Genomic DNA, 17,982 nt, shown 5'->3' on the forward strand with positions numbered 1-17,982 from the left:
GTGTCCTTTTGTGATTCAAACTATTTTTAAACAGCGCGTGTGAAAATAAACTGGACCCGACGCTCCTGACAAGCGCTGAATAAACGGACCGCTCAGGGTTAATCAAGTTTAATCAGTCTGATTCAAAATCTCTGGAATGGCTCAAACTTAATCTGCATTAAACCATTGCGGGGGGGTGGACGTTTTATCAAGCAGTTACTTAAATTCTCTTAAATTCTTTTAATGAGTTCCAGTAGATAGGTACAGTTTCATAGCATCTTCTTTAGCAGTGGGTTTCCGAGTGAGAAGTCGTTGATAACATTCGTTTTAATTTGCTGGAAGTCCTTTTGAGGGTCAGTTTAACTGGTCTTGGACTGGCAATCCCGGGCTGTTCTGTTTGATTGGATATCATCACACACTGTATGACCGTGCAGATAGGTGTGTGGGCTGTACCTGGGAGCAGGCTGCTTTCTGAGTATACAGTGCTTTCTCTGGCTTTGTATAGAAGCGCATGCCACTGACTACAAGTGACATTCATGAGTGTTCACAAACACGCTTCACTATACAGCTATAGCCAAAAGTATATGGAAAACTACAAAGCGCTGTGCGTAACTCTTGTGAAGCAAAAATGAGTTAATTCTATAGTGCGATGCAAAGCGTTTCGCTATAGCTGTGACAGTAACGTGGATCAAAGACTGTGTTCCAGGCTGTAACCATTAATCATGAGTGATCACGACAGTTATCAGATCAATTAAGTAACTTGAGAGCTCGACCTGAAACAAACTGGTTGACCCTGCAGCTCTCCATGACCAGGGGCTGCAGGCCCCTGCTGTATGTTCACACAGATGCCATTTAAAAAAAAGTCTTCTTTTGCTGTGCACATGTCTGTTGCATGATGGGGGGGATCTTCCTGGGACTGTTCCTCCCCCTTACACTCCTGTTCTGGCTTTGATGTGTAGAAGGCATAGGAGACGCAGCTAGTTTCATAGACACAGATTAGCGCTCGCTTTGGGCTTCGCTAAGATAACATTAGGTAGGGTCAGGGTTAGTTATTAGTAGTATTGCTATATATTTATTTATTTGGCAGGACCCCAAGGAGATGTAGGGGTGTTGCAGGGCAGGACAGGGTTACAATGTATATCTGCAATGACAGAGTTGTTGTTGTGCAAGGATAGCGCATCAGCTGAGGATCCAGTAAGGTCGTGCTGAGGTTAATGCAGAGCAGGAGGGGCGGAGCAAGAGGTCTGCAGTGCTGAGCTGGGTCTGTGAAGAGTTTAATTCTGAACCTCTTTATAACTGTTAAGGAGATGCTTGATCGGGTTCTTGTGTGGACAGCTGCTAGGGTGGAATAGCTCTGGGTTTATTTAGGGAGGGGTGTAACGCCTGTGTATTGGGTCTGGGGTGTGGCCTTTGTTAATAAATATCACCAAAAAAAAAAGCCTAGCTGTCTTATTTGAAGTTTTGGTTTATTTGCAACCTTGGTCATCAGATTAATGCACATTTTCTGTAACATATTTGCATTTACATAAGCACTTTTAATGTGAAAAAAAAAGCCCCACTCACAGGAAAATATAATAAAAACAGGCCCAATCCTTAACTCATTATTTAAAGTTACATTTCACACTATATTTAAAACAAACAAACAAACAAACAAACAAAAATTAGTTATTGTGGGTAAAAATGTTTTTTGCAGAAACACGAACTCCACTACCGGGTCAAAATAATACTGCATTTAAATTGTGAACCTTGATAATTGATAGTCCCGTTCAAAACCGAACCCACGGATGATACCTGGGCGGGTTTCCATCACCACCCACACCCCACACCCCACACCCCACACCCCACACGCCCCACCCTGGTCACAGTGACATCATCCTCGACTGATCGGAGAGGGGAGGGGCTGTGCCGGTGACGCGTCAGAAAGAAGGCGGGGGGACGGCAGCAGGAAGTAAATGTTTGTGACAGTAAGAGCTCAAGCGGTCTTATCGGTGATCCTGCAGGATATTAATTACCTGTAAATCAGGTAAGACGATGAAGTTGAATTTCATAAAGAAGAGTGAGGTTTATGCTGCGGGTTATCTTCAAGAATTATTAGTATATATATATTATATATTATATATATATATATATAGATATATAATATATATCTATATATATTATAAATATATATATAAGTAAGTCGCTAGCGTTGCTGTGCTAACATTTAAGCAGTTTAAATATCAGAGTGTTTTGATAATTTATGTGTTTCAGTTTTAGCAAAAAATCGTCGGGTAATTGAGAGTCAGAATCAGGTGGATTTAAAAACATAGAGTTGTTGCTTCATTTATTTACTGGTCTGTTCTCTTTACAATCTGTCGTAACAGCATTGCCATTATTGTAATATTTAACAACGGAATTCAAACAATAATATATTATTAATATATTATTATTATTAATTATTATATAATTAGTATGAGTCAAAACTCAGTTTAACGCTATTTACGGATGAGAGCGTTTCACAGGGATCCAGGTCTTGCGTTTCCTTGACTGAGGACACAAAGTAAATATATTATAATAATATCTAAATTATTATTATTATTATATTATTATTATATATTATTATTATTAAGTAAAGAAGAAAACGAGGCCTGTCGCTCTCGTCGGGCCTGGGGCTGGAGTTATAACAGTGCGGGAGCGAGAGGTCTAAAAGCCGGGTGTTGAAATCGTCATGCTGGGGAGCCATCCAAGTGTATACACTCTATATAACTTGTTACTTAAATTGTGTAAATTGCCCAGCCCTCATTAAGAAATAACTGTATGCAGAGAAAGTAAACTGTGCGTTTGTACTGGAGTACAGTACACGTCAGGGCCGCTGGATGGCGCTAGTTGCCTGATACACGTTTTCCTCTCTTGAAAATGTTAATTATTGAAATAGTCATTATTAGTTTTATACACTTCATGACACAACGCCTCGATGTAATATTTAATTGAGGTGTTCCATCAAAGCATATACGTTCTCTCTTTGTTGTGTTTTTTTGTGTGGTCTGTGGAATGTGTTTTTTTTTTTCTATTGCACAGGTTGTTTGTTTTCAAATGAAATGTTGCTCTTGCTTGCTTCCTGCTATCCCTTCACTTTCTCTAACACGGGAGAGTCCCGTGGTTTGACCCACAGCATAGGAAGCAGCGGTTCGTTTTTCACAAACGTTTATCATCGAATCCTGCAGGGATAAGCCACCGCTGGGGTGCCACAGCATTTTACAGACGCAGGTATATCTGAAGGTATAGGTAAATCCAGGGATAGCATCTAAAAATAAGTGTTTAATATACAAGGGATTTCCTGGGGCTGTGTATATCTGGGATTACCAGGGATAGCATCTAAATACAAGTGGTTTATCTACAAGGGATTCCCTGCGGTTGTGAAACCCTTCTGCCTGTGGGTGTTTAATTGTTTTCCTTTTTCTGTAGTGCAGGAGATTGTGACCAGTTTCCCCGCGACCCTCCTTCAGCGCTGCTGTCTGTACTGTGCACAGGAGAGTGTATACATCTACACAGGGGAGGAGAGCTGTCTGTCTGACTGCAGGGGAATTCTCTCTCGTGGCTGTGCTGGCTCACTGATTGCAGCTAAGAAAGTCGTTCTGTACATTTTCGTCTGCTAAGAAAGTAGGTCTTTTTGAAAGAAACACGAGTTTGCAAGATTTCGTTTTGTGTGCGAGCCTGTGACGCCCGCGAGCGTGGTCAGCGTTTGTTTGAACGTATTGATGTTTCAGGTGGCGCCAGGCGACGGGCGAGGGAGCAGCACCATGCCGGAGTACAGTGATGTGAGTCTGACTCCGGAGGAGCGGGTCCGAGCCCTCACGGAGATGGGAAGCTCTGTGCCAGTGAATGAAGACGTGCCCCCGCGCAGATACTTCCGCTCGGGCATGGAGATCATCCGCATGGCCAACATCTACACGGAGGAGGGGAACACGGAGCACGCCTTCATCCTGTACAACAAGTACATCACGTGAGCAGCCCTGCGCAGCCGTGCCGCTTGGTTTAATCACTGTGTGCCCCCAGGCAGGGCCAGCTCAGGAACATATCAACAGAGCAGCACCAATACAAAGAGAGAGTGAAGCAAACCAGACTCAACAAAACAACAATAGCGTCATTCCAAACTACACACCCAGAAATAAATAAATATATAATGCAGCTGTGGCCAAAGGTTTTGCATCACCCTAAACATAGCTAAGATCTTATATTTAACGTCATGCAATCAAAGAATCTAGAAAACAAAATCGCAACAGTCTACCGGAAGCCATAATAATAATACAGTATTTCATGTTAGATTCTGAAATTTCACATTTTTCAATTAGTCGCTTTTACAAAGCGGTGTGCAATTCAATATGTTAACATTGTTCAGCAGGTTTCATTCGACTTTGTGCAGCAAAATCAGTTCATTCTATATAGAGGGTGATGCAAAGCGTTTTAATCTGTAACTATTTCATTTTTTTTTTTAAATGTATTTGGTTTTGTTATAGGCTCTTCATTGAAAAGCTTCCCAAACATCGAGATTACAAAACCGCCAACATTCCTGAAAAAAAGGAGACCATGAAGGTAGGAGGCTGATGAGGAGAACCGGCTGGCTGGTGGCAGAGAAGTCAGGACCTCCATGAGCGAGGAAGTGCAACACTACCCCAAAAGCATATCCTGCAAACGTTAAACCCCAGATAAACCCGCTGACTCTGCAGGCATTCAAGCGGTAACTGCAAAAGAAACAAGCATCAAACTGGATTTTTACTTTTATCTTGTGAAACAGAAGCTGAAAGAGATTGCGTTCCCTCAGGCTGAGGCGCTGAAGAAAGAGCTGCTGAAGAGATACGTAAAGGAGCACGCTGAGTACCTGCAGAGCAAGGTAGCGGGGCGGGGGAGAGAGCTTCGCACAGAGCAGGGGCGGCCAGCCCTGGTCCTGGAGAGCCAGGGTCCTGCTCCTGCTGTTCTAAAGACCGATTGAAGAAAATAACGGTTTCGATTAAGTGAGAACTCGAGAGGAACGAGACGCAGAAGAGCCAGCGGCTCTCCGGGAGCAGGGTTGGCCACCCCTGGCATTGAGGGTAGTGCACTGGGACCGGGGTACGAGCCACAGCAGGCACAGTTCGTTTCCATGTTAACCCCTTGACTGCCACCGGTCATCATATATTTTTTTGAAGGTGATTTTGTGTTACACTGACTTATTTTGGATTAACACCTCAAGCGACTGCAGCTGTGCCCATTGATCACCGTCATTCTCTCCTGTCAGTTCAAGATGCTTGCGTCCGCGTGGGGTGGGGGTTTCCAATGTAAATAAAGCAGTTTTGAACTACGAAATGCTGGCAGTACATACTGGCTGAGATTTACAGTCATTTTGTTAGCAGACACTGTATCAGCGTGTGTCTACGTGCGTGTGTGTTTCAGAGTGCAGAGATGGCCGAGCTGGCTCGAGAGCAGTCCCGTCAGAAGGAGTTGGAGACGGAGAGGCAGCGCGTGGAGGAGCAGCGGCGCAGGCAGCAGGAGCAGGAGCAGTTCAATGCCTTCGAGGAGATGATCCGCCGCCAGGAGCTGGAGAAGGAGAGGCTGAGGATCCAGCAAGAGTTCAGCAGCGCCCCTCCCTCAGAGACCCCCCTCCTCCCTGGAATACAGGGCCCTCCACTGCCCCCCTCTGCAACCCCTACCCGGCCTCCGAACACCGCAGCCGCACACCCTCCCGGACCCACGCCCTCCGTCGACCGCTCGCTCAAACCGGGCTCGCTCGTCAGCCCTGGGAGAAGTGAGTTACTTTGTATTCTGTAGTGTTCTAGGTATGGCATTGTAACAAGCCCAGCGAGAGCAGGCAGGCTTCAGCAGCTTGGCAGCTCAGTTAGGACGTTGCTTCCCAGAGTTTGTGGGGAGCATGTGAATTGCCTGTGGGGTTTGCTGGTGGTGGTGACGCTGTGTTTCTGTGCAGGTGTGATGGTGGAGGGGCTGCAGCCCCTGGTGGTTCCCCGGGAGCTGTGCAGCAAGTTCCTGAAGCTGGCTGAGGCCAACACTGCCCGAGCCGTGGAGACGTGCGGCATTCTCTGTGGAAAACTGGTGCGCCGGCAACCTCGCTGTCTCTCTTTCCTTTTTTTTTTTTTTAAATAAATTTAGTCGTCGCCAATTATTATTTTTATTATTTTCTCCCCAGTTTAGTCGTGTCCATTTTATTTTTAGGCTCAGGTCACCGCTACCACCCCTGCGCTGACTCGGGAGCGGCGAAGACGAACACACGCTGTCCTCCAAAGCGTGTGCCATCAGCCGCCCGCTTCTTTCCACACTGCAGTCTCACCATGCAGCCACCCAGAGCTACAGTGTCGGAGGACAACGCAGCCCTGGGCAGCTTACAGGCAAGTCCGCAGGCGCCTGGCCAGACCACAGGGGGCGCTGGTGCACGGTGAGCTGAGGACACCCTGGCCAACCTAGTAGTCTAGCTGCAGCCAGACTACGAGACCCACAACAAGGGGGTTTCTAATGGCAATAAAGCCCTGTTTATCAGAGCATTGCCACGGTGGCTGACTTTGTCTGCACAGCTCTGGACTAACTTTTCACTCACTTTCAGATGTTAAGAAAAAGTTTCTCGTTCTTTCGGCTTTCTCAGCTCGGCTCTGTGGCGTGTCTAATAGCTTTGTGTGTGCGTGCGTGTTTCAGACGCGCAGCGAGTTCACGCTCACCCACGTGATCGTGCCGAAGCAGAGGGGCGGGCCGGATTCCTGCGACACGGAGAACGAGGAGGAACTCTTCATCATCCAGGACGAGCTGAGCCTCATCACTCTGGGCTGGATTCACGTGAGCAGCTTCGTTATTCACAGTGTGCAGCGTCTTTAATCGCCCAGGACAACAGCATGTAAAGCACTTGAAAACTGTGGATATTACTCAGCCAATGCCCTGATAAGCCACAGATGGATTTTGGAGTGTTTTATAACACTGGTGAATCACCTTTGATTAAATGAACCGCTGGGGTTATTTTGGGATTATCCCTTTTAAAAAAAAAAAAAAAAAGTGTTTCATGCAGGGGTGGCGAACAGTGACCCTTCCACTCCAGGTCTGTGTTCCAGCCCTGTTCTAAATTGTTTAATCAATAAAACCTCCATCCAGACCCTGGACTAGTCTGGAGTGGAACGGCCCTCCAGGACTGTGTTTGGAGACCCCTGCTTTTGATTCAGTTCAGAGGGACTTGCAGCTGTGTCTCATCCCAGGTTGACAAGCCCTCCGTGATGGAGGCTTAGCCTAACCCCCGGGCTTTCCTGCCCTCCCCTCTTATTGGTTCCAGCCCAGTCTTGTCTCTCTTCTTCCCCAGACACACCCGACACAGACAGCCTTCCTGTCCAGTGTGGACATGCACACACAGTGCTCCTACCAGATGATGCTGCCGGAGTCCATAGCCATCGTCATTTCGCCCAAATTCAACGAGTGAGTGTCCCATCAGCGGAGCGGCAGCCCGGGACAAAACTGGACCTTTCCTGAGCATTTACACTTTAGGGTTAAATGCGTTTGACATGAATGCATTAGAAATCAATTAATCAATTGGGATACCAATCAGAAAATACTGTCCCATTAGCATGCCTGTTTTGGGTTGCAACATTATAGTTAAAAGGTTGTGTGTGAGGCGCCTTGTGTTATAATATGAGATGCAATCTTTTAGACTGTAAGCATCCTACTGTATAAGTTTCTAAATGTTTATTAGTTGTAAAGCAGTGACGTGTTTAAACTGTTACATTACTAGACATAACCAGGCTGTAGAGGTTGATCTATTGCATGTGTGTCTGTGCTGCAGGACTGGTTACTTCAAGCTGACTGAGCACGGTATGGAGGAGATCTCATCCTGCAAACAGAAGGGCTTTCACCCGCACCCCAAGGAGCCCCCACTTTTCACTGTGAGCACCAATACTGCATTATTCTGTGTGTGTGTCAGTCTCTATGTCTGTGACACTCGCTGTGTGTGTCAGTCGCTGTCTATGTGACACTGTACTTGTGTGTCTCTGTGTGTATGTCGCTGTGTGTGTGTGTGTGTGTGACACTGTCACTGTGATTTATGAATATTAGTTACCTAAAACCATTTTAAAGCAGAACTACTTTTAAACTTGGCAACCCTCATGCATATTCATTTCTGCTCACCTGCCCATCAGGAGACCGGACAAGTGAATTTGCATGATTTAGTTTTCCTGATTTATCATGTGACATGACAGAATGAACACCCATTGCCTCAAACCCATTTGGTTTGAGGACCCAAAATCTGGGAAAACGAGGCCGCCCGTAATAAAATAGGGCACCCAGGAGGTTGAAGATGGGCAAGGGGGTCGTGTCTGCTTATGATCCGATCCAAATCAGATGGCACAATGCGTGCCGGAGGCAGCCTGAGTTTCCTTTGTCTTCTTGCAGTCTTGTGGGCACATCACCATCAGTGACAGCAGTGTGACGGTGATGGACCTGCGGTGAGCCACCCCTCTGTTTCCTGTGAAAATCGCCAAGTATCTTCTGAGAGGTCTTGAAGGAGCTGCTTTTCAAAGAGCAGACCCTGTGACAGCAGCCTACAGTAACAGAGCCTCACATTAGCAGTCATCTTTTTATATAGAATGCCTTCTCCAGTTTAAAGCACTTTGTGTAATTCATGATGTTGTGTCTGGACTAAAGGACAGGATTCCCATATTTGGAATACATTACTCTTTCAACTAAACAGTAGACTCTTCTAGCAGTAAACTGCATTCCAGTCAGCGACTGTCAAATGCCAATATTGATATGCCCGTTTGTATTTATTTCTGAGTATAAGACACTGAAACCTAGGAAGGTGTTTCTGTGGTGCTGAGAGAGTTATCATTATAATCTCTGTCTCTGCCAGACACGCTTACTCTACAGCTCTGGCCAAAAGTTTTGCATCACCCTCCAAATATAATTAGCAAATTCTGCTTCATAAAGTCGAATGAAACCTGCCGAATAACGTTATGTTAACATACTGAATTACCTGCTGCCGCTTTGTAGCGTTCCCAGATACTTAACGAAAAACGCACAACATATTGACCATTTTCAAACCTAACATGAAACAGTGTGCTACTATTACAGCATCCGGTCGACTTTTACAACGTCATTTTGCAGTTTGATTACGTGATGTTGAATAAAAGATCAAAATTATGTTTTGTTTTGTTTTTTTTGTCTCAATCCTACAATTCTAGGTGATGCAAAACTTTTGTCCAGAGCTGTATAAGTATGCACATTACACACACACACACACACAGCAGCAAGATCACACTGTGATGGGGTTTGAATTGGATGAAGAAGGCTGTTCAGTCCTGGCAGTTAGGATTCTCCAGACAAGCTGAAAGCCAGTTCACAGTCTGGTAAAGGCAGATTCAGAGTAAAATGATCTTTCAGTGTTGTAACAGCAAAGACTATATTCAGAATGATAGAAACAGCATGAAACAGTAAGCGGGGGAAAAAAGAAATTATATCTGAAGCTGCCTGCTTGTTAAGAATGCCTTTACATTAGCTAGAATGGAATTTTTTGATTTTGTTATTATTATTATTTTAATTTTTGTTTAAACCCCTTCTAAGGGAATGTGTAACAATGGCAGTACTGTACATCCACTAGAGGGCAGTGCCTCTCTGCTTTCCCGCGCTACATCTCATTAAAAATCAACACAAGAGTAACCCCGTTCTGCATCCCTGGTATCTCACTGCAGTTGGGGATAAGCGGTAAGAAAAACAGCCCGTCGTGGAGCCTTTAAAATGCATTCGTTGTTTTTCGAAAATCACGATGTTTGCGTGCTTGCTTTGGGAGAATATACTTTGTAAACGTTCTCTTGAGCACACTGTGTCAAAGTATGTATTTTTTTCCTCTTTTAAATTTCCTTTTTAAAATTGGTTTTATTTGAAACTTTTGGAGGTTTGTTGTTGGAGATCTGCGAGAGTAAACAGCCAGGGTTGTTCATCTTTCAGTTTTCCATTTCAGCCGAAAACTGGATTGATCAAAGTGGATTTTGAATCAACAGTGTTTTCAATGGGATAAAAGTACTGAGTTGTAGTGTTTCTCTGGCCTAAAAAAGAAAGGTGTGTTTTCTGTGCATGCTAATTTCAACACGGGCTCCCAGTTTTTAGAGTTTAGATGTTCATCTAAGAATTTCAAAAGTGTTTAAATGTTATCAGAAATAGGCATGTCAAATTCAGACGCTGGCTTTGGTGTTTGTGCAGTCGTAACTATACAGTGTGAGGGTATGTACTTATTCAGAGCCTAGGTCCTGTACACATTAGTAATAGTCTCCTTCTCGACACTAAGATTTAGTCATTATTTCAAAGTATACTGACAAGCTGTAGTCTTGACTCTCCTTACTGAAGCTAACATTAGATGGCCGAAGATTAGTGCTAACAGGGGGTCTGTGAACCCAGCCACTAGACAATGAAATTTAATCTAACACCCCTGTCTATAAGGTAGCACTTTTCTTCAGTCAGAGGGGTGCGGGGGCTGTTGGATGCAATGAGGACAAATTTAAAGGAACTGGATCCCTGTGTGTGAAGATTGGTTTCTAATTAAGCTTTCCAGAGCCAGATGCCTGAAATTGCCTGCAGATCAGGGGTGCATAGTGTCCGTCGCAGGGGAAGTGCCTGTCCTTTCCCTCTCCCTGTGATTGATGGGGAGAGGAGAGGAATGCGAGTGTAGACATGCCATGCCACTCCGCACTCCAACTCGCAGCGTGATCCAGGCAGGCAGGTGTCCTGGAGAGAGCACTGGGAGGAAGTGGCCGGGTAGACAGCTGGGAAACACCTGCTACAAGTCCAGCACTCGCACAGTGAAGTTCTGCTGTCTTTATCACAGAGCCCCAGGAAAAGTAGATTTACCGTTCAAAACCCAGCATGGGCTTAGGGCACCACAGCCATGAAGGTGGAAGCTGAACTAAGCAGTTCTGCTCTGTTTCGTTTGTAAGTTGAGTAGTTCCCTACCACCTGATTCTCTAAGCTAGGTCATTTATGTTGTGTAAATGTGCAATTAATCTCTTTTTCCTATGTAGTTCTGTACAGAAAGATTTTTCTCAGCTCCAGTTCTGTAATACAGTCCAGCTGACGCAACAGACAAAAGTATTACCGAAGCTGACAAAGTACATTACTGTAACTTGTAATTGGATTACTTTTCAGGGCCAAATTTAACAAATAGTGATTTTCATTACTTTTCAAAAAAACTGCAGAATCAGCAGGTAGCCGAAGCACTTGTGTGAAAACAAGTTTTCCTGAAACATCCAATTTATTTTTTCTACCCCAACTAGCATTAAAACTCAGATACTGACCAGTAAAACTAAACTCAATGCAAAACGAATACTATATGTGTTATCTCTGTGTGCAATATTGGATCTATAATTATTATTGTTAGCAACAGTAAACTTGCGTGCTCTTTGTGCATTTACGTGAACGCAGTCTTCAAACAGGAACATCTTAGAGTATGTATCGCCTCTTGTTATGCTCAACTTGGATGCAAAGTGGGAAAGGCAACCCTTAAAAATGAGCAACAATGCACAGGACAGCCTATATCAGATGTGATCTACATGTGTAAAATGGGGTTGTGGCAATAGAACAAAAGGTCCATCTTAAACCCTTGTCCTTTACTATGAGACACTCTGTGACAATGCTTTTTTTTCGCAATGCAAATGTAAAGTAGTGAATGAAGCAGGCTGGCAGGGTTTACAAGCACAGGACTTTTATTGCAACTGAATAGACAGGTAGATGAACGGTGGCGCATGGAAGGGGCGGGGGCTTAGAAGCACTTCCTGTGGACGATGGAGGGGCCTGCCTCGTCGTACTCCTGCTTGGTGATCCACATCTGCTGGAAGGTGGACAGAGAGGCCAGGATGGAGCCACCGATCCAGACTGAGTACTTCCTCTCGGGGGGAGCGATGATCTGCGGGGAGGAGAAAGAGAGGTGTTAGGGGGCTGTGCTTTCAGGATGTTGAGACAGCAATTCATTAGATAGAGAGAACTATCCTGACCTGAGCACCCCATGCCTGCCTGTCCGCAGCCCTGGCCTTCTAGACTGACAGTATCAGGGCTGTCTAATATATGTTGCAAGTCCATTGGATTAACTTGTAATGCTGTCGTCTGCTAATGTTTCTGCTCCGGAGATGTGTATAGTAATGTTTCTGCTAGCTGGCTATTTTTTTTTTTCAGGGAATACACTTGGATTGTAAAGGGATCCCAGTAATTTTTTTTTTGTAATGTCAGAAACACAAAAGTGTAAAGGTGTTTCCACAGAGGCTGCTGTTCTTCCTCATCCCCTTAGCAGAGAACCCCTCTATTGCCCCTGTGGTGCCTGCATCGGAGACTCGATTATTTGCATCAACACTATAACCTTTCTGTCCTTCGCTAGTATAAGTAATCTCTCATTCAGCTGCAAGTGTGTTGTACTATAACACATTCCTGGAAGGTATTTTATATTCTTGAAAACATATTTAAAACACAGAATATATTACATAAAGAGGTCATGTATTTTGCATGTGTATTGTGAATAATGGTTCTCACCTTGATCTTCATGGTGCTGGGTGCCAGGGCAGTGATCTCCTTCTGCATGCGGTCAGCGATACCAGGGTACATGGTGGTACCACCAGACAGCACGTTGTTGGCGTACAGGTCCTTGCGGATGTCAATGTCGCACTTCATAATGGAGTTGTAGGCGGTCTCATGGATACCAGCGGATTCCATACCTGTTCAACAATGAAGGGGAGGGAGGTGGTTCACTCACAGAGGAATAGAGCTGAAGGACTTGGGGGGGGGGGGGGGGGGCGGCGTAGCGGCTGCCCTGAGGGACAGAGGGAGGAAGGGAGGAGATGTGATCTAGTGGTTAGAGCTGAGGGATTGGGAGGGAGGGAGGCGGTGTGATCAAGTGGTTAGAGCTGAGGGATTGGGAGGGAGGGAGGCGGTGTGATCTAGGTGTTAGAGCTGAGGGATTGGGAGGGAGGCGGTGTGATCTAGTGGTTAGAGCTGAGGGATTGGGAGGGAGGGAAGCGGTGTGTCCTAGAGCTGTGAGGGCGGGCTGAAGGGTGAAGGCTGAAGCTGCTCACCGATGAAGGAAGGCTGGAAGAGGGTCTCGGGGCAGCGGAAACGCTCGTTTCCGATGGTGATGACCTGGCCGTCGGGAAGCTCGTAGCTCTTCTCCAGAGAGGAGGAGGAGGCGGCGGTGGCCATCTCATTCTCGAAGTCCAGAGCCACGTAGCACAGCTTTTCCTTGATGTCACGCACAATCTCACGCTCGGCTGAGGGGGGAGACGCGTTCACAATGAATTCAGCCGACTCGAACAAGAAAAAAGGCATCTGATAGCAAGTAAACCCGCCCTTTTAGGCGAGTGTGAGAGCTGACCCACCGGTGGTGACGAAGGAGTAGCCTCTCTCAGTCAGGATCTTCATCAGGTAGTCAGTCAGGTCTCTGCCGGCCAGATCCAAGCGCATGATGGCGTGGGGCAGGGCGTACCCCTCATAGATGGGCACGTTGTGGGTCACACCATCTCCAGAGTCCAGCACGATACCTGCAGGCACACACACAAGCCAAGTTAGACCATTACTGCCTGGACTGCAGCCGGGTGGCACCGTGGCTTCAAATCCAACGCCATCCCCCGAGCTTGGAGGTCCCAGTCTAATTCTGAGAGAGCGCTCCTTACATCTGCAGCGAGGTAGGGGATTATTATTATTATTATTATTATTATTATTATTAAAAAAACTGTAGCTGTTAATATCGATTCAGTTATATTTCTCATAAAGACTAAATTAAACCCTCTGTTGTGGACAGTGCCCAGTGCAGGGCGTGGTCAGTCTGGCAATCAGAGTGGTCTGGGATACTGACCGGTGGTACGGCCGGAGGCGTAGAGGGACAGCACAGCCTGGATGGCCACGTACATGGCGGGGACGTTGAAGGTCTCAAACATGATCTGAAACCAGAGAAAAAAAAGGCTTGAGAGCTGGGAGAGTGTGGAAGAGACCGCCGTCCTGTCAGAATCTATTCTAGATCTCTCAGATGAATTCTAGATCTCTCAGAAACAATTATAGACATGTCAACATACCTCTAAATGAACTGCAGCTATTACATTTGACTGGAAATAATTACTCAATTAAGTGATTATTAGCTGGCAGTTTCTTTTGTTTGGGAAGGTCTGCAGTGCCTGAGATCTAATCTAGCTTTGCGGCTGCTGTTTTTATTTTCCATTCAATTTGAAGTAAAGCATGACCTGACATGAAAGGACCTTCTAAAGCTGCGGCACCACTGCAAGAAGACGCGGGCTTTCAGCTCGGTGGCATTATTTTACATCTATATTGGTGGGCTTGGACTGGCGTGGAGATTTGAGATCCAGGTCTCGGTTTGTGGCTTTGTTTAGTTTGATTCTTTATTGTCGAAGGCACTTGTTTGGGTTTGGAATTCGTTTTGGTTTGTCCGAATGGAACAGGAGTTCATGACAGTAATGCTGGCATTGACTGCAGAATTGCATTTTGTTAAGAATTCTGGACCCCAAATGTGATCATTACAACATTACACCACGCTGGGAGGTCAGTTGTCATTTTGGGAAACTGTCCAGCTCTGGCCAAGTTTTGCATCGCCTAGAATTTTAGGATGAAGTCATAATTTATATAAAACTACAAAACGATGTCACAAAAGTCTACCGGAAGCTATAATAGCAGTACAATATTTCATGTTCGATTTCAAAATGTCACATTTTTTAATGGTTGTCAGTTTTTCGTGAAGTATCTGGAAAACTACAAAGCGGTGTGTAATTCAGTGTGTTAACGTAACGTTATTCTGCGAGTTTCATTCGACTTCACAAAGCTAAATCAGTTCTATGGGGTGATGCAAAACTTTTGTCCACAGCTGTAGACTGTGAACTAAATATCATCTCTTAATAAACTCCTGATTCCAGTATAATGACTATGATTTTTTTTTTCTAAAACCCATCTGTTCCACTGGTCCCTGAGGCGGAGTGGTCCCTTACCTGGGTCATCTTCTCTCTGTTGGCCTTGGGGTTGAGGGGGGCCTCGGTGAGCAGGGTGGGGTGCTCCTCAGGGGCGACTCTCAGCTCATTGTAGAAGGTGTGGTGCCAGATCTAGGGGAGAGAGAGAGGATTAGTAAAGCGAGCTGAACTCCAGACCCGCAGAGTGAAAAAGCACAGGGGTCCTGTTATTAAACCAGCAGGGGGAGTGAGCGCACTATACTGACCCTGCTACTGGACTGGAGTGAGGGCTCAGAGGGCTGGAGAGTAAGAGAGAGGGGGAGGGAGGGAGAGGACGAGACTCTAGCTCTGCTAACACTGCAGTATCTTGGATTTGGTATTACTGCGCAGTAGTACTGAGAATGACCTCTTCCTCTTGTGCAATGCTATTGCGTCGTGCTGCATTGAGAGAGAGTGCAGCAGAGGCGTGGCGATGCCCACCTTCTCCATGTCGTCCCAGTTGGTGATGATGCCGTGTTCAATGGGGTACTTCAGAGTCAGGATACCCCTCTTGCTCTGGGCCTCGTCTCCTACATAGCTGTCCTTCTGACCCATACCCACCATCACACCCTGTGAGAGAGAGGAGAGAGGGTCAGGATCCAGGAGCAACGACCCACAGCAATGCAATACTGTACAAAGTGTACCTGGTGTTCTATAGCAATGCTGTATAGAGTCTATCCAGTACCTGGTGTTCTATAGCAATGCTGTATAGAGTCTATCCAGTATCTGGTGTTCTATAGCAATGCTGTATAGAGTCTATCCAGTATCTGGTGTTCTATAGCAATGCTGTATAGAGTCTATCCAGTACCTGGTGTTCTATAGCAATGCTGTATAGAGTCTATCCAGTACCTGGTGTTCTATAGCAATGCTGTATAGAGTCTATCCAGTACCTGGTGTTCTATAGCAATGCTGTATAGAGTCTATCCAGTATCTGGTGTTCTATAGCAATGCTGTATAGAGTCTATCCAGTATCTGGTGTTCTATAGCAATGCTGTATAGAGTCTATCCAGTACCTGGTGTTCTATAGCAATGCTGTATAGAGTCTGTCCAGTATCTGGTGTTCTATAGCAATGCTGTATAGAGTCTATCCAGTACCTGGTGTTCTATAGCAATGCTGTATAGAGTCTATCCAGTACCTGGTGTTCTATAGCAATGCTGTATAGAGTCTATCCAGTACCTGGTGTTCTATAGCAATGCTGTATAGAGTCTATCCAGTACCTGGTGTTCTATAGCAATGCTGTATAGAGTCTATCCAGTATCTGGTGTTCTATAGCAATGCTGTATAGAGTCTATCCAGTACCTGGTGTTCTATAGCAATGCTGTATAGAGTTTCTACAGTACCTGGTGTCTGGGTCGGCCCACAATGGATGGGAAGACAGCACGGGGAGCGTCATCCCCAGCGAATCCAGCCTTGACCAATCCGGAGCCGTTGTCACACACAAGGGCGGTAGTCTCGTCTTCGTCGCACATGATTGGTCAGGGGGTGTGGTCTGGAGGAGGGGGGAGAGGCAGAGGGAAGAGTTTACTCCTTGCGTGCCAGCAGAAACGAGACACCTCCCACCCACCCCCGCAAACTGCTTTCTTTCAGCTGTTCTGGCTGACTGCCCCAGCTGTGAGCTTTCTAAATACAGCGCTGGCTTTCTCCGCTCTGTCTCTTCCAGCTCAATTTCAAACAAGGCAGCAAGATACAGTAATTCTCGCCGTCCGGCTCTCTCAGCACTAAAAGGGGGGACGGGAGACCAAATCCAACAGAAACCATGTGCAGATATTCCATCAGCAAACTTTGTAAAATCCCATTGCGATGCTAATGAATTACCCTGAAGAAGCCCTAGCTAGCAGAACCATCAGCAGGCCGCAGCATTCCCAGCCATGGCAACACAATGGAGATGAGATGCTGCACAGTGCAGTGGTCCTGATACAGGAGCCCGCTGCCTGGCTGGTACTGGTACCATGGCACTGCAATGGATCACCAGCTGTGTGGACTGTGTGCTCAAACCACTGTGATCCCCTTGCTATGTCAAAATGGTAGCAGGTCCCTGTTAGGTGGCCAGTCTATTGATGACAGCCTCATGCTGTAACATTGTAGCTGCACTGGTGAGGCCACTACTGCAATTGAAGCTGTAAAGATAACCATCGTTCTATCAAAAGCCATACATTCCACCAACAGTGATGATCCCTATAGAATCACATCAAACGCCGCTCTGTATCGCTCCAGAAGTAATCATTTTTCTTCAGATTTTAATTAGAGGAAACCAAAGTGCTGCCACTCACAAACCTGAAGAGAACTATGTTTCAGAAGCAGATGATCAAGATGAACATGAAAAACATGGACCCGATTCCCAAAGCTCTCTGGTTCACAGCCCGCTGAGGGCAGCAGCTGTTCTGAACTGTTATCGGTTTCATTAAGAAAAGAAGAACTGAACTAGCCTTAAATAACTCAGAGTTAAAGTTGAACAGAACCCAGTATTTCACAATATATATTTAAACTTTAAAAAAAAAAAAAGTTTCTCTTCCAATAAAACAGGCATTACCCCAGCTCCCCCCCCCCCCCCCCTCCTCTCTATCACAAAGACCTCCAGCCCTCTCTAACCCTAAGCATGGTTCATCCAGCCCAAACTCAAAGCACAAGTAGGCAGTCCAGACAGGCAGGCAAGTCAGGCAATCTTACTCCACAGCCAGAGAGACAAGTCACTCACCGAGTAGTATCGCACGAGAGAGAGAGAGAGAGAGAGAGAGATGCTTCAACTGGGGCACAACACAGAGGGCAGGGGTCTTTAAATACCCCCTGGAGCAGGGAGGCAGGGAGGCAGGGAGGCGGGCTCCCACACACCACACAAGCCCCTAAAAAGAGCGACGAGTGCAGCTGTGCGTGCTCCCGAGTCCCAAGTCCTTATAAGGTACCAGGCTGCCTGCCTCTGCCCTTGTGAAGCAGCTACGAAAAGGAGAGGGGGAGAGTTTAAAACATAGCAAAATAAAAGAAGCCAGAGACCGGCGTGCCTTATAAGTTAAACTTTGGATAGGGGAAGGGGGGGGTGTTTAAAACAAACCC

The 17,982-nt window shown here is 46.0% G+C and overlaps 2 protein-coding genes across 7 annotated transcripts; one reads left to right on the plus strand and one right to left on the minus strand.

Annotated features, from left to right (window-relative positions):
* The first annotated feature begins 1,916 nt into the window (after window positions 1-1,916).
* LOC121302968 (STAM-binding protein-like A) lies at window positions 1,917-8,725 on the plus strand. Of its 6 annotated transcripts, none has more exons than XM_041233330.1 (11): window positions 1,917-2,002; window positions 3,424-3,618; window positions 3,726-3,961; window positions 4,476-4,551; window positions 4,754-4,849; window positions 5,389-5,740; window positions 5,918-6,042; window positions 6,637-6,774; window positions 7,286-7,398; window positions 7,763-7,862; window positions 8,368-8,725. In XM_041233330.1, the coding sequence occupies exons 3-11, from the start codon at window positions 3,759-3,761 to the stop codon at window positions 8,422-8,424; spliced, it is 1,260 nt and encodes a 419-aa protein (XP_041089264.1). In that variant the 5' UTR covers window positions 1,917-2,002; window positions 3,424-3,618; window positions 3,726-3,758; the 3' UTR covers window positions 8,425-8,725. The 6 variants fall into 6 exon arrangements, with proteins under 6 accessions (XP_041089264.1, XP_041089266.1, XP_041089267.1 ...); XM_041233332.1 differs by having other exon boundaries at window positions 3,726-3,952; XM_041233331.1 differs by lacking the exon at window positions 1,917-2,002 and adding an exon at window positions 2,596-3,225.
* Window positions 8,726-11,648: 2,923 nt separating this feature from the next.
* LOC121302969 (actin, alpha skeletal muscle 2) lies at window positions 11,649-17,717 on the minus strand. The gene is made up of 9 exons (XM_041233337.1): window positions 17,630-17,717; window positions 16,275-16,423; window positions 15,375-15,503; window positions 14,937-15,047; window positions 13,799-13,883; window positions 13,323-13,484; window positions 13,023-13,214; window positions 12,484-12,665; window positions 11,649-11,866 (listed from the first exon to the last, which is right to left on the minus strand). The coding sequence occupies exons 2-9, from the start codon at window positions 16,401-16,403 to the stop codon at window positions 11,723-11,725; spliced, it is 1,134 nt and encodes a 377-aa protein (XP_041089271.1). The 5' UTR covers window positions 16,404-16,423; window positions 17,630-17,717; the 3' UTR covers window positions 11,649-11,722.
* Between the last annotated feature and the right edge of the window lie 265 nt (window positions 17,718-17,982).

This window comes from Polyodon spathula, chromosome 31 (assembly GCF_017654505.1).
Source record: "Polyodon spathula isolate WHYD16114869_AA chromosome 31, ASM1765450v1, whole genome shotgun sequence".
Classification (NCBI taxonomy): Eukaryota; Metazoa; Chordata; class Actinopteri; order Acipenseriformes; family Polyodontidae; genus Polyodon; species Polyodon spathula.

Excerpts from the sequence above, each read along its gene's own strand:
- LOC121302969 (XM_041233337.1), bottom strand. The coding sequence starts at position 16,403 with ATGTGCGACGAAGACGAGACTACCGCCCTTGTGTGTGACAACGGCTCC. Across the intron at positions 13,884-14,936 it reads ACAGAGAGAAGATGACCCAG|ATCATGTTTGAGACCTTCAA; the intron begins GTAAGGGACCAC and ends CTCTGGTTTCAG. Across the intron at positions 11,867-12,483 it reads CCAGCACCATGAAGATCAAG|ATCATCGCTCCCCCCGAGAG; the intron begins GTGAGAACCATT and ends TCCTCCCCGCAG.
- LOC121302968 (XM_041233330.1), top strand. The coding sequence starts at position 3,759 with ATGCCGGAGTACAGTGATGTGAGTCTGACTCCGGAGGAGCGGGTCCGA. Across the intron at positions 5,741-5,917 it reads GCTCGTCAGCCCTGGGAGAA|GTGTGATGGTGGAGGGGCTG; the intron begins GTGAGTTACTTT and ends GTTTCTGTGCAG. Across the intron at positions 6,043-6,636 it reads GCATTCTCTGTGGAAAACTG|ACGCGCAGCGAGTTCACGCT; the intron begins GTGCGCCGGCAA and ends TGCGTGTTTCAG.